Raw genomic sequence first — 14,997 nt, forward strand, 5'->3', positions numbered from 1 at the left:
TGAATTGGGATTGCCAAAGAAGAAACAATGAAAATAAATAGCCTAAACAACAGGGAGAATTATCCCCTAAATTCAAGATTCAAGAGTTCTATAGTCATATATATATATATATATATATATATATATATATATATATATATATTATATATATATATAGTATTATTATACCCCACAATGAAATTCTTATTCCGTTCAATTCCCCGAGTAGCAGAATACATTTCATGCTTAAGCAATGAATAAAAAGCAATGAGAATATCAATAAACAGCGATTAAACAACAGCAGACACAATATTGCTAATAATATAGTGCAAATATCATGTAGTGCAAAATATTAGTACAAAATTATATTTATGTAGTAAGAGGCAGATAAGTGCGTCAGAGAAAATGGCTTCTTACCTTTAGATATGGGAGTGCTGCACACAGGTTCCAGATGATCACTGCTTCTCAGATGCCTCCTTAAAAAAGGTGTACTCTGAAGAGGATCATGACTGATAAGCTCTTCTTTGATACATACACTAGGGCTACGGTCTTGACTCAATATATCCAAAGAGAGTTCAGGTAACAGAGCTTCAGGAGAGTTTTCACACTGTCTTTTTTGCGTGAGCCTATCAATGGCTCTAACGTTGCTGGGCTGCTGCCATGAAGGCAATTCTGAGGACTCTGGAGAACTGGCTTTATCACACTCTGTTCTTTCATCATCCTCTTCAAGATGGATAGAACTTTGATCTGATATTGGACTCACCTCTGTAGAGTCACAATGATCATTTGATTTTTTTGTGGGAGACAATCTTAGGGACAGAATACACTTCCTTCTTGGAGTTCTGAGGCCAGGTTTCCCACATAAGTTGATGTTTGAAGTGGAACAGCTGGGAGCAGATGACTCTGCGGTATTCTGCATGCATTCGTTGTGCACATCCGCCCTCTCCTTCTTGAGCAACTCTGCATGTCTTATCCCCTCTTGTAAAGTCTCATACTGCTTCCTGGCTTCCAACCACAATTGCACACGTCCCCGGCTTGGTGGCATTTTGCAGGGCAGAAGGACTATCTGCTTATCGCTGGTTGAGAATAGGTCAGGCATAGCCTGATCTTTAGCTGTTTGTGCTCCCTGGGCCGGTGGCACCGAGGGTGTAGGGGAGGTGGTATAATGTGTCATGGCTGAAAAGGCAGTCTTCCAGAAATGTAGGCCCTCTAAAGACAGTTCTCCACTGAATTCCTTTAACTCCTTGACTAGTCTGGTTCCCACCGCAAGCTTACGACCACCAACCTCCCTAAAAAAAAATGAGAAAAAAAAAGCACATTAAGTTGAAAACATTAAATCAGCAAGGTCACCACCACCGCTGTAATTTAGTATAGTATCTCTAATTTTACCAACTTTCATATTTCAAAGTTGTGGTGTTTATAGCGTATAAATATTTAAGAAATGTATATTTAGCTAATAGATAGCTAATAGATATATACTTAAAAAAAATAAAATAAATAAAAAAACCATCTTTGGTTGATTTTGAGTTGACAAAAAAAAAGTTAGCTTAGTAGCCAAATTTTAGTAATTCTTGCAAAAAAAAAAAAAAACTATGTAAATTAATGATGTGATGTGGACAGTAAATGCATAAAGGGAGGGTCTTGATTCATTGAAAAATAAACCAGACTAGATACATTAATGATTCAGCTGCACAATTTGTAAACTAAAACTGTATATATAGGAGAGCAACGTTACTGTACATCTGTGTAACTGCTAATGCAACTAATGCGAGATTCAGAAATTCAAAGATAATTATCCATATTGTTATGTAAGGATATTTAGGAATTCCTTCGGCTGAATCTAGCAGGTTAAAACTGATTAAAGGTTACTGTGATAGATATTAGGTCTATATTTGACAAGTAAGGCATTTACGTAACAAATTCACAGACAAAACTCAATTCTATAAAAGTGCTTTGCAACCCCTGTAGCTGTTGTGAAAGCACTATTTAAATAAAGATGTATTAGCATAGTTTTTTTTTTTTTTTGTTGTTGTTGGTGTTACAGTATTTATGATCAAGACATAAAATTAGGTTATTGTTTTTGGCAAGTGCAGTTGGTAGATATATTCTCACATTGGTTTTCCTGGAGCATCAGATGGGTCACTACAGAAGGGCTCTTGGAAGGTGGCCTCTGATATCTCCAGGTCCAGTAGAGTGCTGAGGATCTCCTCTCTGCTTGGCGGGCACATGAGGGGCTTCAAAATGTGGGCTCCTCCCCCTTGTCCACGCAGCAAGTGGCTTGCCCTCACTTGAGAGAGTGAGCTAATTGAGCAGGGAGAGCTACTCGGTGTGTTAGACATCAACCCGTCAATGGCGTCCAGGAGTTCGCCTGTTGGAGAGCCCTCGTGGCTAACATAGGAAGCAGAGCTTAAAGGTAACGGTAGGACAGGCTTACAGGCTGAAAATAGGAGCTCATTTCCTTCACAGTGAAAGTCTTGAAAGGGACTGAGGGTATGGGCACTGCCTGAAGATAAGTCACAATCTCTGTTGTGGAATTTGTCAGTGTCGATGAATGTTAGCTGGCTTGATGTAGCTACCCCTTGCTCAGGTCTGTCAAAGAGGTCAGGGCTTGCGGGTTTCACCTTGTGCCAGTATGCATCCGGTTTCAGTTCCTCTCCAAAACCTGACAGTTGATCCAGTTTCTTCTCAAAGGCCAAAGTATGAGCAGAGACAGTATCCTGACTGGCGTCACTCAAGAATTTAACTGGCAAAATTTGATCGGTCAAGACAAACTGAGTGCCACTGTATGGGCTGGAGAACTCTGTCTGATCAATGGCATTTATATCAAAGGAATAGTTATGGGGGAGCTCTGGGGATAAGCATTCTTCTATTAAATTGCAATTGTCCATGTCTGTGTCAGGCAGAAAGCACAAGCTGCCATCTGACACGATAGGCAGGGTGTTGTTTGACTTGCGTTTTCTAATTTGGCGTTTTGTATCCTTGGGATTGGTAGGTTTGGGAGCCCTGGGTTTTCTTGGAGTAGTTGAGGTTTTTCTGGATTTGGCTTGTTTAGTTGCAGGGTCAAGCAAAGTTCCACACTGAGCTACAGCCGTTGAATGGTTTAGAGCATCACCCACTTGTGTTTGATCACGCTGAGTCTTTTGGTAAAGTTTCTTTAGGACAGACAAACTGCATGGGGTCTGCAAAAGATTGGGAAGTGGTCCTTGGTTAAGACCTGACTGTTGGGAGGCTTTTGAAAGAATGTCTTTTGTGGTTTCCTGGGAAGATGTCTGAGACACAGAAGGCATTGAATTTTTTAAGTCCTCCATGCAAGGCTCCATCTTTATAACAGTGGTCTGACAACCTTGCTGTTTCATCTGAACAGGTGATATATTTTGGTTGGCCTCCATGATAGAAAGCTCACTGTTTTCTAACTTTGGCTCAACACACTGGACTGTTGATTTACATACTGTAGGGTCTTGATTGCGACCTTTACTTGCTATTTTTTCAGGATGGGAACAGTCATCTGGGAAAACTACACATGGCAGGTCCTTTTTTGAGTTTAGATTTTTGGGGTCAACAGCCTTCTTTTTAGGTCCAGGCATGTTTTCAGGGGTGTTTATTTGTTCGACTGTACCCATTGCTTTTCTCCTCTGTCTCAGAGAACCTTTGCTTCTTTTTTGGCATTTCTGTTTTTTAAAACCTTCCTCTGGAAGCTGAATCGCAGAACTCTTCATGTATTTCTTATGAGCATCTGTTGTTTTCTGTGTTCTGTTAGTTTTACGCCTGCTTTGAGGTCCTTTGGTTGAAGAATGTGGGATTTGCTGTGCAAAACTAAGACATGGATCATTGCCTGTGTTAATTACTTGCTTTGGAGTCTTCATATTCATAAAAGAGTCTGTTGGAGACAAACAGCAAGGGGGTGTTGAGTCTTTTGGGCTCTGAACTCTGTCAGAGAGAGGGCCTAAGTCAAACATAACCTCATCTGCAGAGTCACAGTAACATGATCGAGGAGAGTGTGAAGAGGATAAACTTTGGAGCCTTTCACAGCCCCTAGTTTTTTTCCCATTGTCACCTAGGCAATCAGCTGTTTTTTTGTTTGAGGAGTTGGCTTGAGTTGACTTTCGTTTATATTGCTTTTTTGCCTTTGACTCTGTGACAGGAAACTCAACTGCAGTAGATGCAGGTAGTTTTGGCCAGAAATCCTTTAGGGGGGCGAGTTTACTGTACTGGTTCAACTTGTCTTTTGTCAGTGTTACTCTTTGCTCCTCCGCATTGACTTTGCACATTTTCACCAACATGTTTTTCTCTCCTTTAAACCTGTTGATAATAATGTACTTTATAATAACCGGGGGTTCCTTCTTATGTCGTTTCTGGGATTTTAGCTTCTGCCCACTGCGAACTTTGCCGCCTTTGAGACATTTTTTAACAGGTGCAATGTTTTTAGACTGTGTGGTACCTGAGAATTCGCCATCACTGTCATAAAGCATTTTCCGTTTGGTCCTCAGAGTATATTTACTGCCAGGCAGAGATGAGGCTTTTGTACAAGTTACTTTCGTGGCTAAATCTTGCAGGAGGATGTCTACTGATGTATCTTTAGCTTCCACCGAGAAACTGGGAGCAATGGCAGTGCGTACTGGAACTATTTCAGGCGGTTTACTTTTTGAGCTCTCTCCAATTTCTATTTCATATTTTGTGAGTGAGTCTTCCCTTACAATTGGCTTAAAATTGGACTCGGATTTAACAGAATTTTCCTCACAAAATAGCATTTCAGTGTCACTGATGCCTGGATGCTCAGGAGTGACAGACGCACAACCAATGCTAGCTTGGCTGTCAGAAGTACAGCTTTCATTCATGTTTAATTTGTTCCTTGTTTCTGACAATCTTTTCTTATTTAATTTTAGCCTCGACCTGCGATTCTGAGCTTGTTCCATTTTGCTGCATGAATCTGGCAGCTTTTTATTCAAAACTTTCTTCCTGTTTAGGCAATTGGAGAGAATTACACTTGGAAAGAACTTGTAGTGTGCTTCCTGTTGTGCTACAATAGTCTTTTCTGTTTTATTTGCCTGATAGTCCTCATACCTGATTTTGAGTTCACCAACATCCCCTTCTTCGCCATCTTTACTCATCTCCCCTTCCTGAGGATTAAGAAACACCTCACTTTCAAGAGTTGGACCAGCTGAGGGAATATTCCTCAGGAGGGGGCTATGTCTATCTAACTGGCTTCGATCATGGTCTGTCTTGGTAGAGCAGTTTCTCAGCTCTGAGTAACAGAGCGAGAAGGCCCTATGCTTCTGAAGGATGGAAAAACAGTTTGTTTCGACGTTTTTCATACTCTTTCTTCTTTTTGTGACCTTACTGTTGTTAAATTGGAGACTTTCCAGATTGGCCCTATCCAAAGCTAAAGAAGCTTTCTTGTCAAAGCTGTACAGGGGGTGAAGATCCTCTTTGTCTACACAGATGGCAGAGACCTCCTGCTGGCTGATTGGTTTGCAGGGAACAGGGTGTTTGACTGGTGGAATGTAAGGAATATTTTTATTCAGTTTTAAGCCGGTTGAACATTCACTACTGTTGTCCTGACTGCTTTTTGACTGAAAGTGTTTGTCAAGTGGTTGCACCTCATCCAACACATGAACTGGACTATGCTCTGGATGTTTACAATCCAAGAAAATCTTAGCTGATGAAGGGGGTTCAAGATGGATAGTCTCTCCACAAAAATGAGTTCTTTTCATCATAATTTTCTCTGTGACAATAAGGGAAGACTGGGTTCTGGAGCCACTGTCCGTCAAGGATGAATCTAGGAATACAAAGGATGAAAAAAAGAAAAAGTATCAGCAGAAGTAAATTGAAAACAAATGATCTTTAATTCCCAAATATCCGATTGGTACACAAAGAATAAAGTCAAAAGAATTGTCTGTAGAAACACGAAACAGGGTTGTCTTGAGGCACAACTCTGGAGAAGGCTACAGAAAGAATTCGACAGCTGGTCCCAGGTCCCCATGAGCACAGTGGCCTCCATTATTTGTAGATAAAAAACGTTTGGCACAATCAGGACTGTTCCCAGACCTATTCAGCCATCCAAACTTAGTGTTTGGGTGAGGTTGGGGAGGTGACAACAATCCCGATGATAATTTGTCAGAGCTCCAGCGTTCCTCTGTAGAGAGAGGAGAGCCAGGACAACCATCTCTGCAGCAATCCACCAATCAGGACTTTTTTGATAGTGTGGCAAAACAAGAGCAACTTCTTAGTAAAAAGTACATGGCAGCACGTCTCAAATTTGCCAAAAGGCACCCGAATGACTATCATACCATGAGAAGCAAAAATCTCAGATCTGAAGAGAAAAAAATTGAACTCTTTGGTGTGAATGCCAGGCGTCATCTTTGGAGGAAACCCGGCACCACTCATCACTTCATAGCTTCATGCTATGGGGATGTTTTTCGACTGGTTAGGACAGGAGGAAAATGAATGGAGCAGTATACAGAGATATCCTGGATGAAAAACCGCACGAGAGCGCTCTTGACCTCAAACTGGGCCAAGAGGTTCCTTGTTCAGCAGGACAACGACTCGAAGCAAACAGCCCAGATCTCAAAGGATTGGTTTCAGAATGATTGTGAACGTGCTGGAGTGGTCCAGCCAGAGCCCAAATTTTAATCGACTGAACATTTCTGAAGAGACCTAAAAATGGCTGTACACACACGACATCCAACCAACCTAATAGACCTTTTTTACTGCAAAGAAGAATGGGCAGGACTGCCTAAAGATAAGGTGTATTAAGGTTGTGGCATTATATTCGAAAAAACTTGAGGCTGTAATTGCTGCCAAAGGTCGATCAACAAACTATTAAGCAAAGGCTGTGAAAACTTAGAAAATAAAGATATAACCTTTACATATTTTTAACAAATTCAGAAATTGTAAATAAAAAACTTTTTGGGGCCATAACGGGGTACTTACTGTTATCTCATTCACCCAATGATTAACGGAATACATTAGTAAGACAGAAAACGCTAAATAGCTCTTTCACACACCAATGAAATAACATCAGATGGGGTATTAGTATATTATTATATAAATCAAACCCACAAGCAAACATTTAATCTGTCTTACCACTGCTCTCATCTGCTGCCCCATCGAGCTGGGGGATAGACAAGTTGGCAAATAAAGAATTATTTGAACTCCACTCCATGTCATCATCAGAGGATTCCAGATGCACGTCACTGAAACTGTCCTGTGCCTCTTTGACATCAGACCTGCACATACCAGGATAATAGATTATAAAGCCCCATCCGCACCGAGGGTTTCTACCCTGCACTACTAACCCCTGCCCTACTCTATTTTGCTCTACACCAAAAGATATTTCGTCCCCACCCCCAACCACCACTCCCCTCCTCACCTCGCCTGTGACGTCATATTATCGGCGACAGTAGCAAGCGCTTGCACAAATAATAACAAAATACGTGTGCAAGGACTATTGTAGTTTATGCTTGGATTGTAGCTCTTTTGGAATACTGCATTACCCACAAGATGCTATTGACTTCAAGTCCATCAAAGGAAGGTTGTAGAAGCCAAAGTTTTTTCATTTTTTTAAAGATGGCTGTTTTTCCTGTGCCTCAAATTAAAATCTGACTCAGACCAATAAATGGCCTCCAAAATATTTACATCACAATTTGTAAACGGGCTACTCTTTTTGGAATTACAACTCAGCGGGTACTAGAAAAAGTGAATAGGGTAGAGCAGAACCCGTGTAGATTTCTCGGTAGAAATTGTGATTTTGTTGAGTAGAGTAGGGTTGGAAAACGTCGGTAGAGACGGGGCTTAAGTTCCAAAAACAAGTCGCAGGCAATATTTAATTACTGCAGAACACTAATTGCAAAAACAGACCTAGTTAAAGACGAGCTTTCATGGGGGTCGGTGTCCCATCGCTGTGACATTGTGATACTGAGCTGTGCCTCTTCCTTGTCAATCTCCGGACTTGCCTCTTCATCGTCACTGTTGTAGTGACAGCTCTTCATACCTGGAAGGGACTGGGACTGTGAATATTGCAGACCAGGTGTTCTGCTGTCATCCGCCAAGCCTGCCAGCAACTCTATCATGGCACGGTCTTGGCTGCTGTCTGCATAGATAACAGAAAGCAAATTGCTTTAATTAATTTATGTTCAATTAAAACCTGAACTAAGAGGGAACAACTTAAGTCACAATATCATTGCACTGAGAGAGCATACTATGAATGAGAACACGCATTGTTTTTAAAACATAAGCCTTTGACTTTTTTTGAAGTTCATCATCTTAGAGACAAATGTAATGACACAAACTCATTTTATACAGTGTGATTAAGTCAATGCTTAACTTAGTCTAAAAACATATTGTCACATACTCACAGCTATAGTATCGCATGTGGTTCCGATCAGTTTCAGTATATCAGCCCAAACAGGAAGAATTTTTGTAAGTTTAATTGGGAATGATAAATCGACATGACTCATCAGTGGCCAAATTGTCACTTAATGAGTTACCCATGAAAAAAAGTTGTGAAAAAATAGCATTTCTTTGTAAGCAACAAACTAATACACAAGGTGGCAGCAACTAGTTATTTAGTAATGTAACCATAGAGTATGTAAAGTGTAAAATGTAAATTATTCAAGAGTAAAAGTTATTTGGGACAATCTATGAATTCTTTACGAACCTAATAAAGGTGAGTGGTTGGACATCTGAGAGGACTGTAGGAAGCTCTGACTGTTCTCCAGAACACATAAAATGGCCTCTTCATCAACAACAGCCTCATCCGGGATTTTACCTCTTCTGTTCACTAATTCAAGAAAAACAAAGAAAGGTCAGGTAACATCTCACAATCAAGCAACGTTAGAAAGCAAGAGAACCCCAACCTTGCTGGATTTCATGACCATATGAAGTCACAAAGAGCTTTAAATTATTGGAAATTCATTCCATCACATCCATCCATCCACCCATCACTTATTAGACCAACCAGTAAATCGAGAGCTTCACCTATTCGCTTGGCTCCTTCTTTACCAGAACAGACCAATACAAAATCTGCACCGATCAGTCAGTCAATCTTGAGAAATTGCAAAAGAAACTACTGCATTAAATGTGGTGTGAGTTCAATATTTATCTCTCAAAATCTTATTGTATTTCTGTCACAATGAATCACAACTTTCTCTTATACAATGATTGCTCATTTATCGTCGTCAATAAGGACTGGAACCCCTCCGCAAAAAGAGAACTCAGGGAAGTAGGATTTACCCCCTCACAGACATTGTACATTTGTACTTATATAAATAACGTGTATGAAATGTGATTTATAAAACTTTGCCTACCTTTCCTCACCTGGAAAGTGATCTTCTAACCATAGTCTCTTTTTGTTTTTGGCCACGCACTTTATTTTATTTGACAACACATTACATACAGTGTGCTAGCGCATGAAACAGAAAAATATGTTCTGTTCTGAAAAGGTTAAATGTTTCTTCATCTTCACCTGGCTCACAGTCCTGATGCACATCCACAGCAGAAGCAGGTGTACACTGCACTTCTTCTGGTGTCAAATGGAGAGACGAATGGATGGTAAGATCACTGAAAGCTTCTTCATGACCAACTGAGGAAGCCGGTGTCCTGAATAGAAAAGTCATGTCCAATTAGTACATCTGTCATAAGTTTTAAAAAGACACAAAAAGAGCATCATTAGTTCTGTATGAATGACTGCTACACGATGGACAGTAGAGGATCTTCTAGTGGTGTTCATGCAGTCATTCTGGCTTATTGCATAAATACTGTATGCAGTGATGCTGTGTGTAAATAACAGTGATTGCAGATATGTGTGGCCATATAAATTGAGTGGTGTGCCCCTGAGTTTATGTTTGTTGACCCCTTCTCCATTCATTTTGCCTATCAAACATCTGCGCTTTGAATCCAGCTTGCCGAGCAACTGCCCACAAACTGATTGCTGTAATCACTAAAGGGGAAGCCATTCGAAATATTTTCTTGACAATACCATGTTTCATGTGCACTAGTCTACACATGGCATTCTGATTAATAATGTGTTGTGGAATATGAATTACGCATCAAAATCCACACATTTTTATCCACATCAGCCATTGACTTAAAATGACAATACAGTTGCTCAGGGTTCAGATAATGACCAATCATGGCTCATCTGTTACACACGTGGACAAAATTGTTGGTACCCCTCAGTTAAAGAAGGAAAAACCGACAATAGTCACTGAAATCACTTGAAACTTACAAAAGTAACAATAAACAGAAATTTTTTGAAAATTAAATAATCAAAATCAGCCATCACTTTTGAATTGCTGATTAACATAATTATTTAAAAAAAAAAAAACTAATGAAACAGGCCTGGACAAAAATGATGGTACCCATAACTTAATATTTGGTTGCACAATCTTTTGAGGCAATCACTGCAATTAAGCGATTTCTGTATTTGTCAATGAGCATTCTGCAGCTGTCAACAGGTATTTTGGCCCACTCCTCATGAGCAAACTGCTCCAGTTGTCTCAGGTTTGATGGGTGTCTTCTCCAAATGGCATGTTTCAGCTCCTTCCACAGATGTTCAATGGGATTCAGATCTGGGCTTACTTACTTACTTAGTTGTACAGTTTCGATTGAGTCAACAGTGATTATGACTCAGTGTTTGATTTTTTTAGTGCCAAAGATTATACTGTATATATTGTATTTAAATTCAGAAATAATATTTGTGTCAAACCATATTAAGATAAATAATATATGTTCATACTTTAATATATTTATAAATGGTCAGAAATCGATTTGTGCTGCCATTCCCATCAAGGCCCTCTACACACCAAACCAACGATGGGTAGTCATGGTCCCCTGCAGTGTCGGCCTATTACTTTGAGAAAATCGGCTCAGGTATATCACTATGAACCCACTGCAGTGACGCCACCTACTACGTACCTTCTGTGCAAGCGTTTGATATAGCACTCCTCCATGCCATAGGAGGTGATAGTCATTATTCATACCACATTTCGCGCAATACATTGTGGGATGCCTGATGTCACATCCTTAGCTTTACTTGTACATAAATAAGCAAACTGCTGTCATTTTCACTCATGATGGATCCCCTTATGCTCTTATGTCGAGGTGGCCATTACATTGAGCACAAGTTGGAGATGTTTAAGAAAAACTGAGAAAATGTGCTGTTTTTGATGAAAAGGCACATTATGAAGGGCTCGACTTTCACCCACTTGTTTTTTCCCCTTCACCACTTTCAGTTCTCCTCATTTTGTGTGCTAATTCGCTAGCTGAACAATCACTCAGAGTCCAGATTGTTCCTACGCGACTCAACATGGTGAAGCATTCTGACGCCCAGCGACGAACATCAACGTTCCGACGGTGTTTTGCCACACCATGTTGACTGCACAAAACAAGTTCCAACCATCAACGTCAGCTTGGGGAGTAGAGGGCCTTATGGGAGAAAATAATTCCTGGAGTGCCAAGCTTTATCAGAAAAGGAAACCTCTAGAGGGCCAGTATATTTAGCATTTTCACTCATCTTTCAAGGCAAACAGAATATTGTGTGCTATGTCTTTGTAAATATGGGTGGTATCTTATGAAAGAATGATTTTCTTACTTTGAATTGCATGTAGGTAAAATATGTGCTGTATGTGTGGAAACACTGACATTAAATGGTCACAGTTATCACAACAGTGCTCAGTTGTCTTATATTAGGGAAGCATTAGTCAAGGATGTCAGCTACCCTTCATAAAAAAACACATTTGACGAGAATTTTATTACTTAATACTGTTATTACAATTATAAAAGACGATAATTCTCGTCCATGTCACTGAAAGAGTCGATAAATGATAATAGTAACATATTTCAACTATGTACAATCAGAGCAATTATATAACTGTATTCAATATTTATTATCAAGTTGTTTCTTCAATGTGTGGCAAGAGGATAGTATTGAAGCGAGATTTTACTTCCGCCTCATTGTCATTCCAAGTGCTGGCGAGCCTTATGAGAAAAAGGTCCCGAGAGTCAGTGCGTGTGCTGCTGTCTAGCTGTCTCTTAATTAGTGTGCTTAATGACTTTAAAAGGTGTCAAGGGAGGAAGGCTGCCGGGTGTCAAGAGATTACTGCACTGATTAACATGTTCTGCTATCATGCCACACCCCAGTTCATGGTTTTATAGTTATGTATGGTCGCTCAGCTGCGTAAATGCTGAAAAGCATGGTTGTTTTTCTTTTAATTTATTACTAATCGCGATCACAATATTGGATGTGACGCAAGCAAATCTGGCACCACTGGCAAGAAGGGCGGCAGCAAGGCTCGGTTTATGTTTGACGCGCCCGCTATCCACGCGGCTCCACGTGTCAAATGACATAATTTTCGCAACAGCGTGGCCATATCTTCCGCAACGCGCACCTTCTGTACTTTCTTTACCATGCGGAAAACATGACGTTATGGACTTATGGATGTTTGCAGTTCCAAACACCTGATTCGGCTAAAAAAAGACTACAATGGACCTACACACGTGGACAAAATTGTTGGTACCCCTCAGTTAAAGAAGGAAAAACCGACAATAGTCACTGAAATCACTTGAAACTTACAAAAGTAACAATAAACAAAAATTTTTTGAAAATTAAATAATCAAAATCAGCCATCACTTTTGAATTGCTGATTAACATAATTATTTAAAAAAAAAAAAAAACTAATGAAACAGGCCTGGACAAAAATGATGGTACCCATAACTTAATATTTTGTTGCACAACCTTTTGAGGCAATCACTGCAATTAAGCGGTTTCTGTATTTGTCAATGAGCGTTCTGCAGCTGTCAACAGGTATTTTGGCCCACTCCTCATGAGCAAACTGCTCCAGTTGTCTCAGGTTTGATGGGTGTCTTCTCCAAATGGCATGTTTCAGCTCCTTCCACAGATGTTCAATGGGATTCAGATCTGGGCTCATGGAAGGCCACTTTAGAATAGTCCAACGCTTTTCTCTCAGCCATTCTTGGGTGCTTTTGCCTGTGTGTTTTGGATTGTTGTCCTGTTGGAAGACCCATGATCTGCGGCTGAGACCAAGCTTTCTGACACTAGGCAGCACATTTCTCTCCAGAATGCCTTGATAGTCTACAGATTTCATTTTACCTTGCACACATTCAAGACACCCTGTGCCAGATGCAGCAAAGCAGCCCCAAAACATAACTGAGCCTCCTCCACGTTTCACCGTAGGGACAGTGTTCTTTTCTTCATATGCTTGGTTTTTGAGTCTATGAACATAGAGTTGATGTGCCTTACCAAAAAGCTCCAGTTTGGTCTCATCTGTCCAAAGGACATTCTCCCAGAAGCTTTGTGGCTTGTCAACATGCATTTTTGCAAATTCCAGTCTCGCTTTTTTATGATTTTTTTTTCAGCAGTGGTGTCGTCTCCCACGAAGTCCACTTTGGCTCAAATAACGACGAATGGTGCGATCTGACACTGATGTACCTTGGCCTTGGAGTTCACCTTTAATTTCTTTGGAGGTTGTTCCTGGCTCTTTGGATACAATTCGAACGATCCGTCTCTTCAATTTGTCATCAATTTTACTCTTGCGGCCACGTCCAGAGAGGTTGGCTACTGTCCCATGGGTCTTGAACTTCTGAATAATATGAGCCACTGTTGTCACAGGAACTTCAAGCTGTTTAGGGATGGTCTTATAGCCTTTACCTTTAAGATGTTTGTCTATAATTTTTTTTCGGATGTCCTGGGACAATTCTCTCCTTTGCTTTCTGTTGTCCATGTTCAGTGTGGTACACACCTTTTCACCAAACAGCAGAGTGACTACTTGTCTCCCTTTAAATAGGCAGACTGACTGATTATGAGTTTGGAAACACCTGTGATGTCAATTGAAGGACACACCTGAGTTAATCATGTCAGTCTGGTCAAATAGTTTTCAATCTTTTATAGAGGTACCATCATTTTTGTCCAGGCCTGTTTCATTAGTTTGTTTTTTTAAATAATTATGTTAATCAGCAATTCAAAAGTGATGGCTGATTTTGATTATTTAATTTTCAATAAATTTGTATTTATTGTTACTTTTGTAAGTTTCAAGTGATTTCAGTGAGAATTGTGGGTTTTTCCTTCTTTAACTGAGGGGTACCAACAATTTTGTCCACGTGTGTAAATACCGTAAACAACTCCTCGCGAGCACGCACACTTGGGAGAGATGAAGAGGCTGTTAAAAAAATAAAGAAATAAATAAAAGTTGGAATACACTGAAGTTGACTTCATGGCATTCTCCGATGATTTCAGCTTTCCATTCCACCTTAAAAGCCTTTAGATAGCAATGTTTCCCATGTGTTTGCATGACAAAAGCCTCTGCTTTTTAATCAGCATAATATACACATTTACCAGTGTGAAATGGTGTTGAGTTTTTCACTTCACTGTCTATTGACACCCATTTTGTAAAATTGGAATACATTCGGTTTGAAATGACAGTTAATGACATTTTGACTGCTAATTGATTAACATTTGCTTAACCATTTCAGCTCAAATTAAGTTTCTTTTTTTTCAAACTTCTAAAAAAATTGCTCAATCAATATTATGTGGAATACCTAGGGGATTCTCATATTATTGTTGAAAATTTGCAACACCTGCCTGGAGAGGCAGGCAGGAGAAGCAAATAAAGACTGTGCTTGGTTCTAAATAGGCTTCAATTTTTTTCATTGGTTTGCACTCAAGTAAGTTAGCTGTGTTGCCCTGTGTGCCATGTTTTTGCCATGTCCTGAGTGAATTTGTCTTAATTATTCTTAATTTTATTTATTTATTTTAGTGTATTATTATTATTATTATGTGTAAGTATCAAGCCTTGAAGCCTTGTTTATAGACTGATTGTTTTAAAAAAGGGCAATAAATAGACATGTTTGACAAAACATGATGAATAAACGTGATTTCAATACTGAACAAAATAATCGTGATTATTATTTTGGACATAATCGCGCAGCCCTAATGGATATAATAATCACATACAGTGATCCCTCATTTTTTGCGGTTACTTTGGACTGGACTCCCCATAAGTG

General features: G+C 39.8%; 1 protein-coding gene across 1 annotated transcript in view; it reads right to left on the reverse strand.

Moving 5' to 3' along the window:
* The window catches only part of rev3l (REV3 like, DNA directed polymerase zeta catalytic subunit), a 64,074-nt gene that overhangs the window by 22,973 nt on the left and 26,104 nt on the right, over positions 1 to 14,997 (reverse strand). The window contains exons 9-14 of the mRNA XM_088402807.1: positions 9,443 to 9,576; positions 8,636 to 8,758; positions 7,837 to 8,068; positions 7,063 to 7,205; positions 2,092 to 5,755; positions 397 to 1,268 (exon numbers count right to left, since the gene is read on the reverse strand). Coding sequence (XP_088258933.1) covers positions 397 to 1,268; positions 2,092 to 5,755; positions 7,063 to 7,205; positions 7,837 to 8,068; positions 8,636 to 8,758; positions 9,443 to 9,576 — 5,168 coding nt within the window. The remainder of the gene's footprint in view (positions 1 to 396; positions 1,269 to 2,091; positions 5,756 to 7,062; positions 7,206 to 7,836; positions 8,069 to 8,635; positions 8,759 to 9,442; positions 9,577 to 14,997) is intronic.

The sequence above is a fragment of the Hippichthys cyanospilos genome, chromosome 20, assembly GCF_059441005.1.
Source record: "Hippichthys cyanospilos isolate Australia breed blue-spotted pipefish chromosome 20, RoL_Hcya_1.0, whole genome shotgun sequence".
NCBI lineage: Eukaryota > Metazoa > Chordata > Actinopteri > Syngnathiformes > Syngnathidae > Hippichthys > Hippichthys cyanospilos.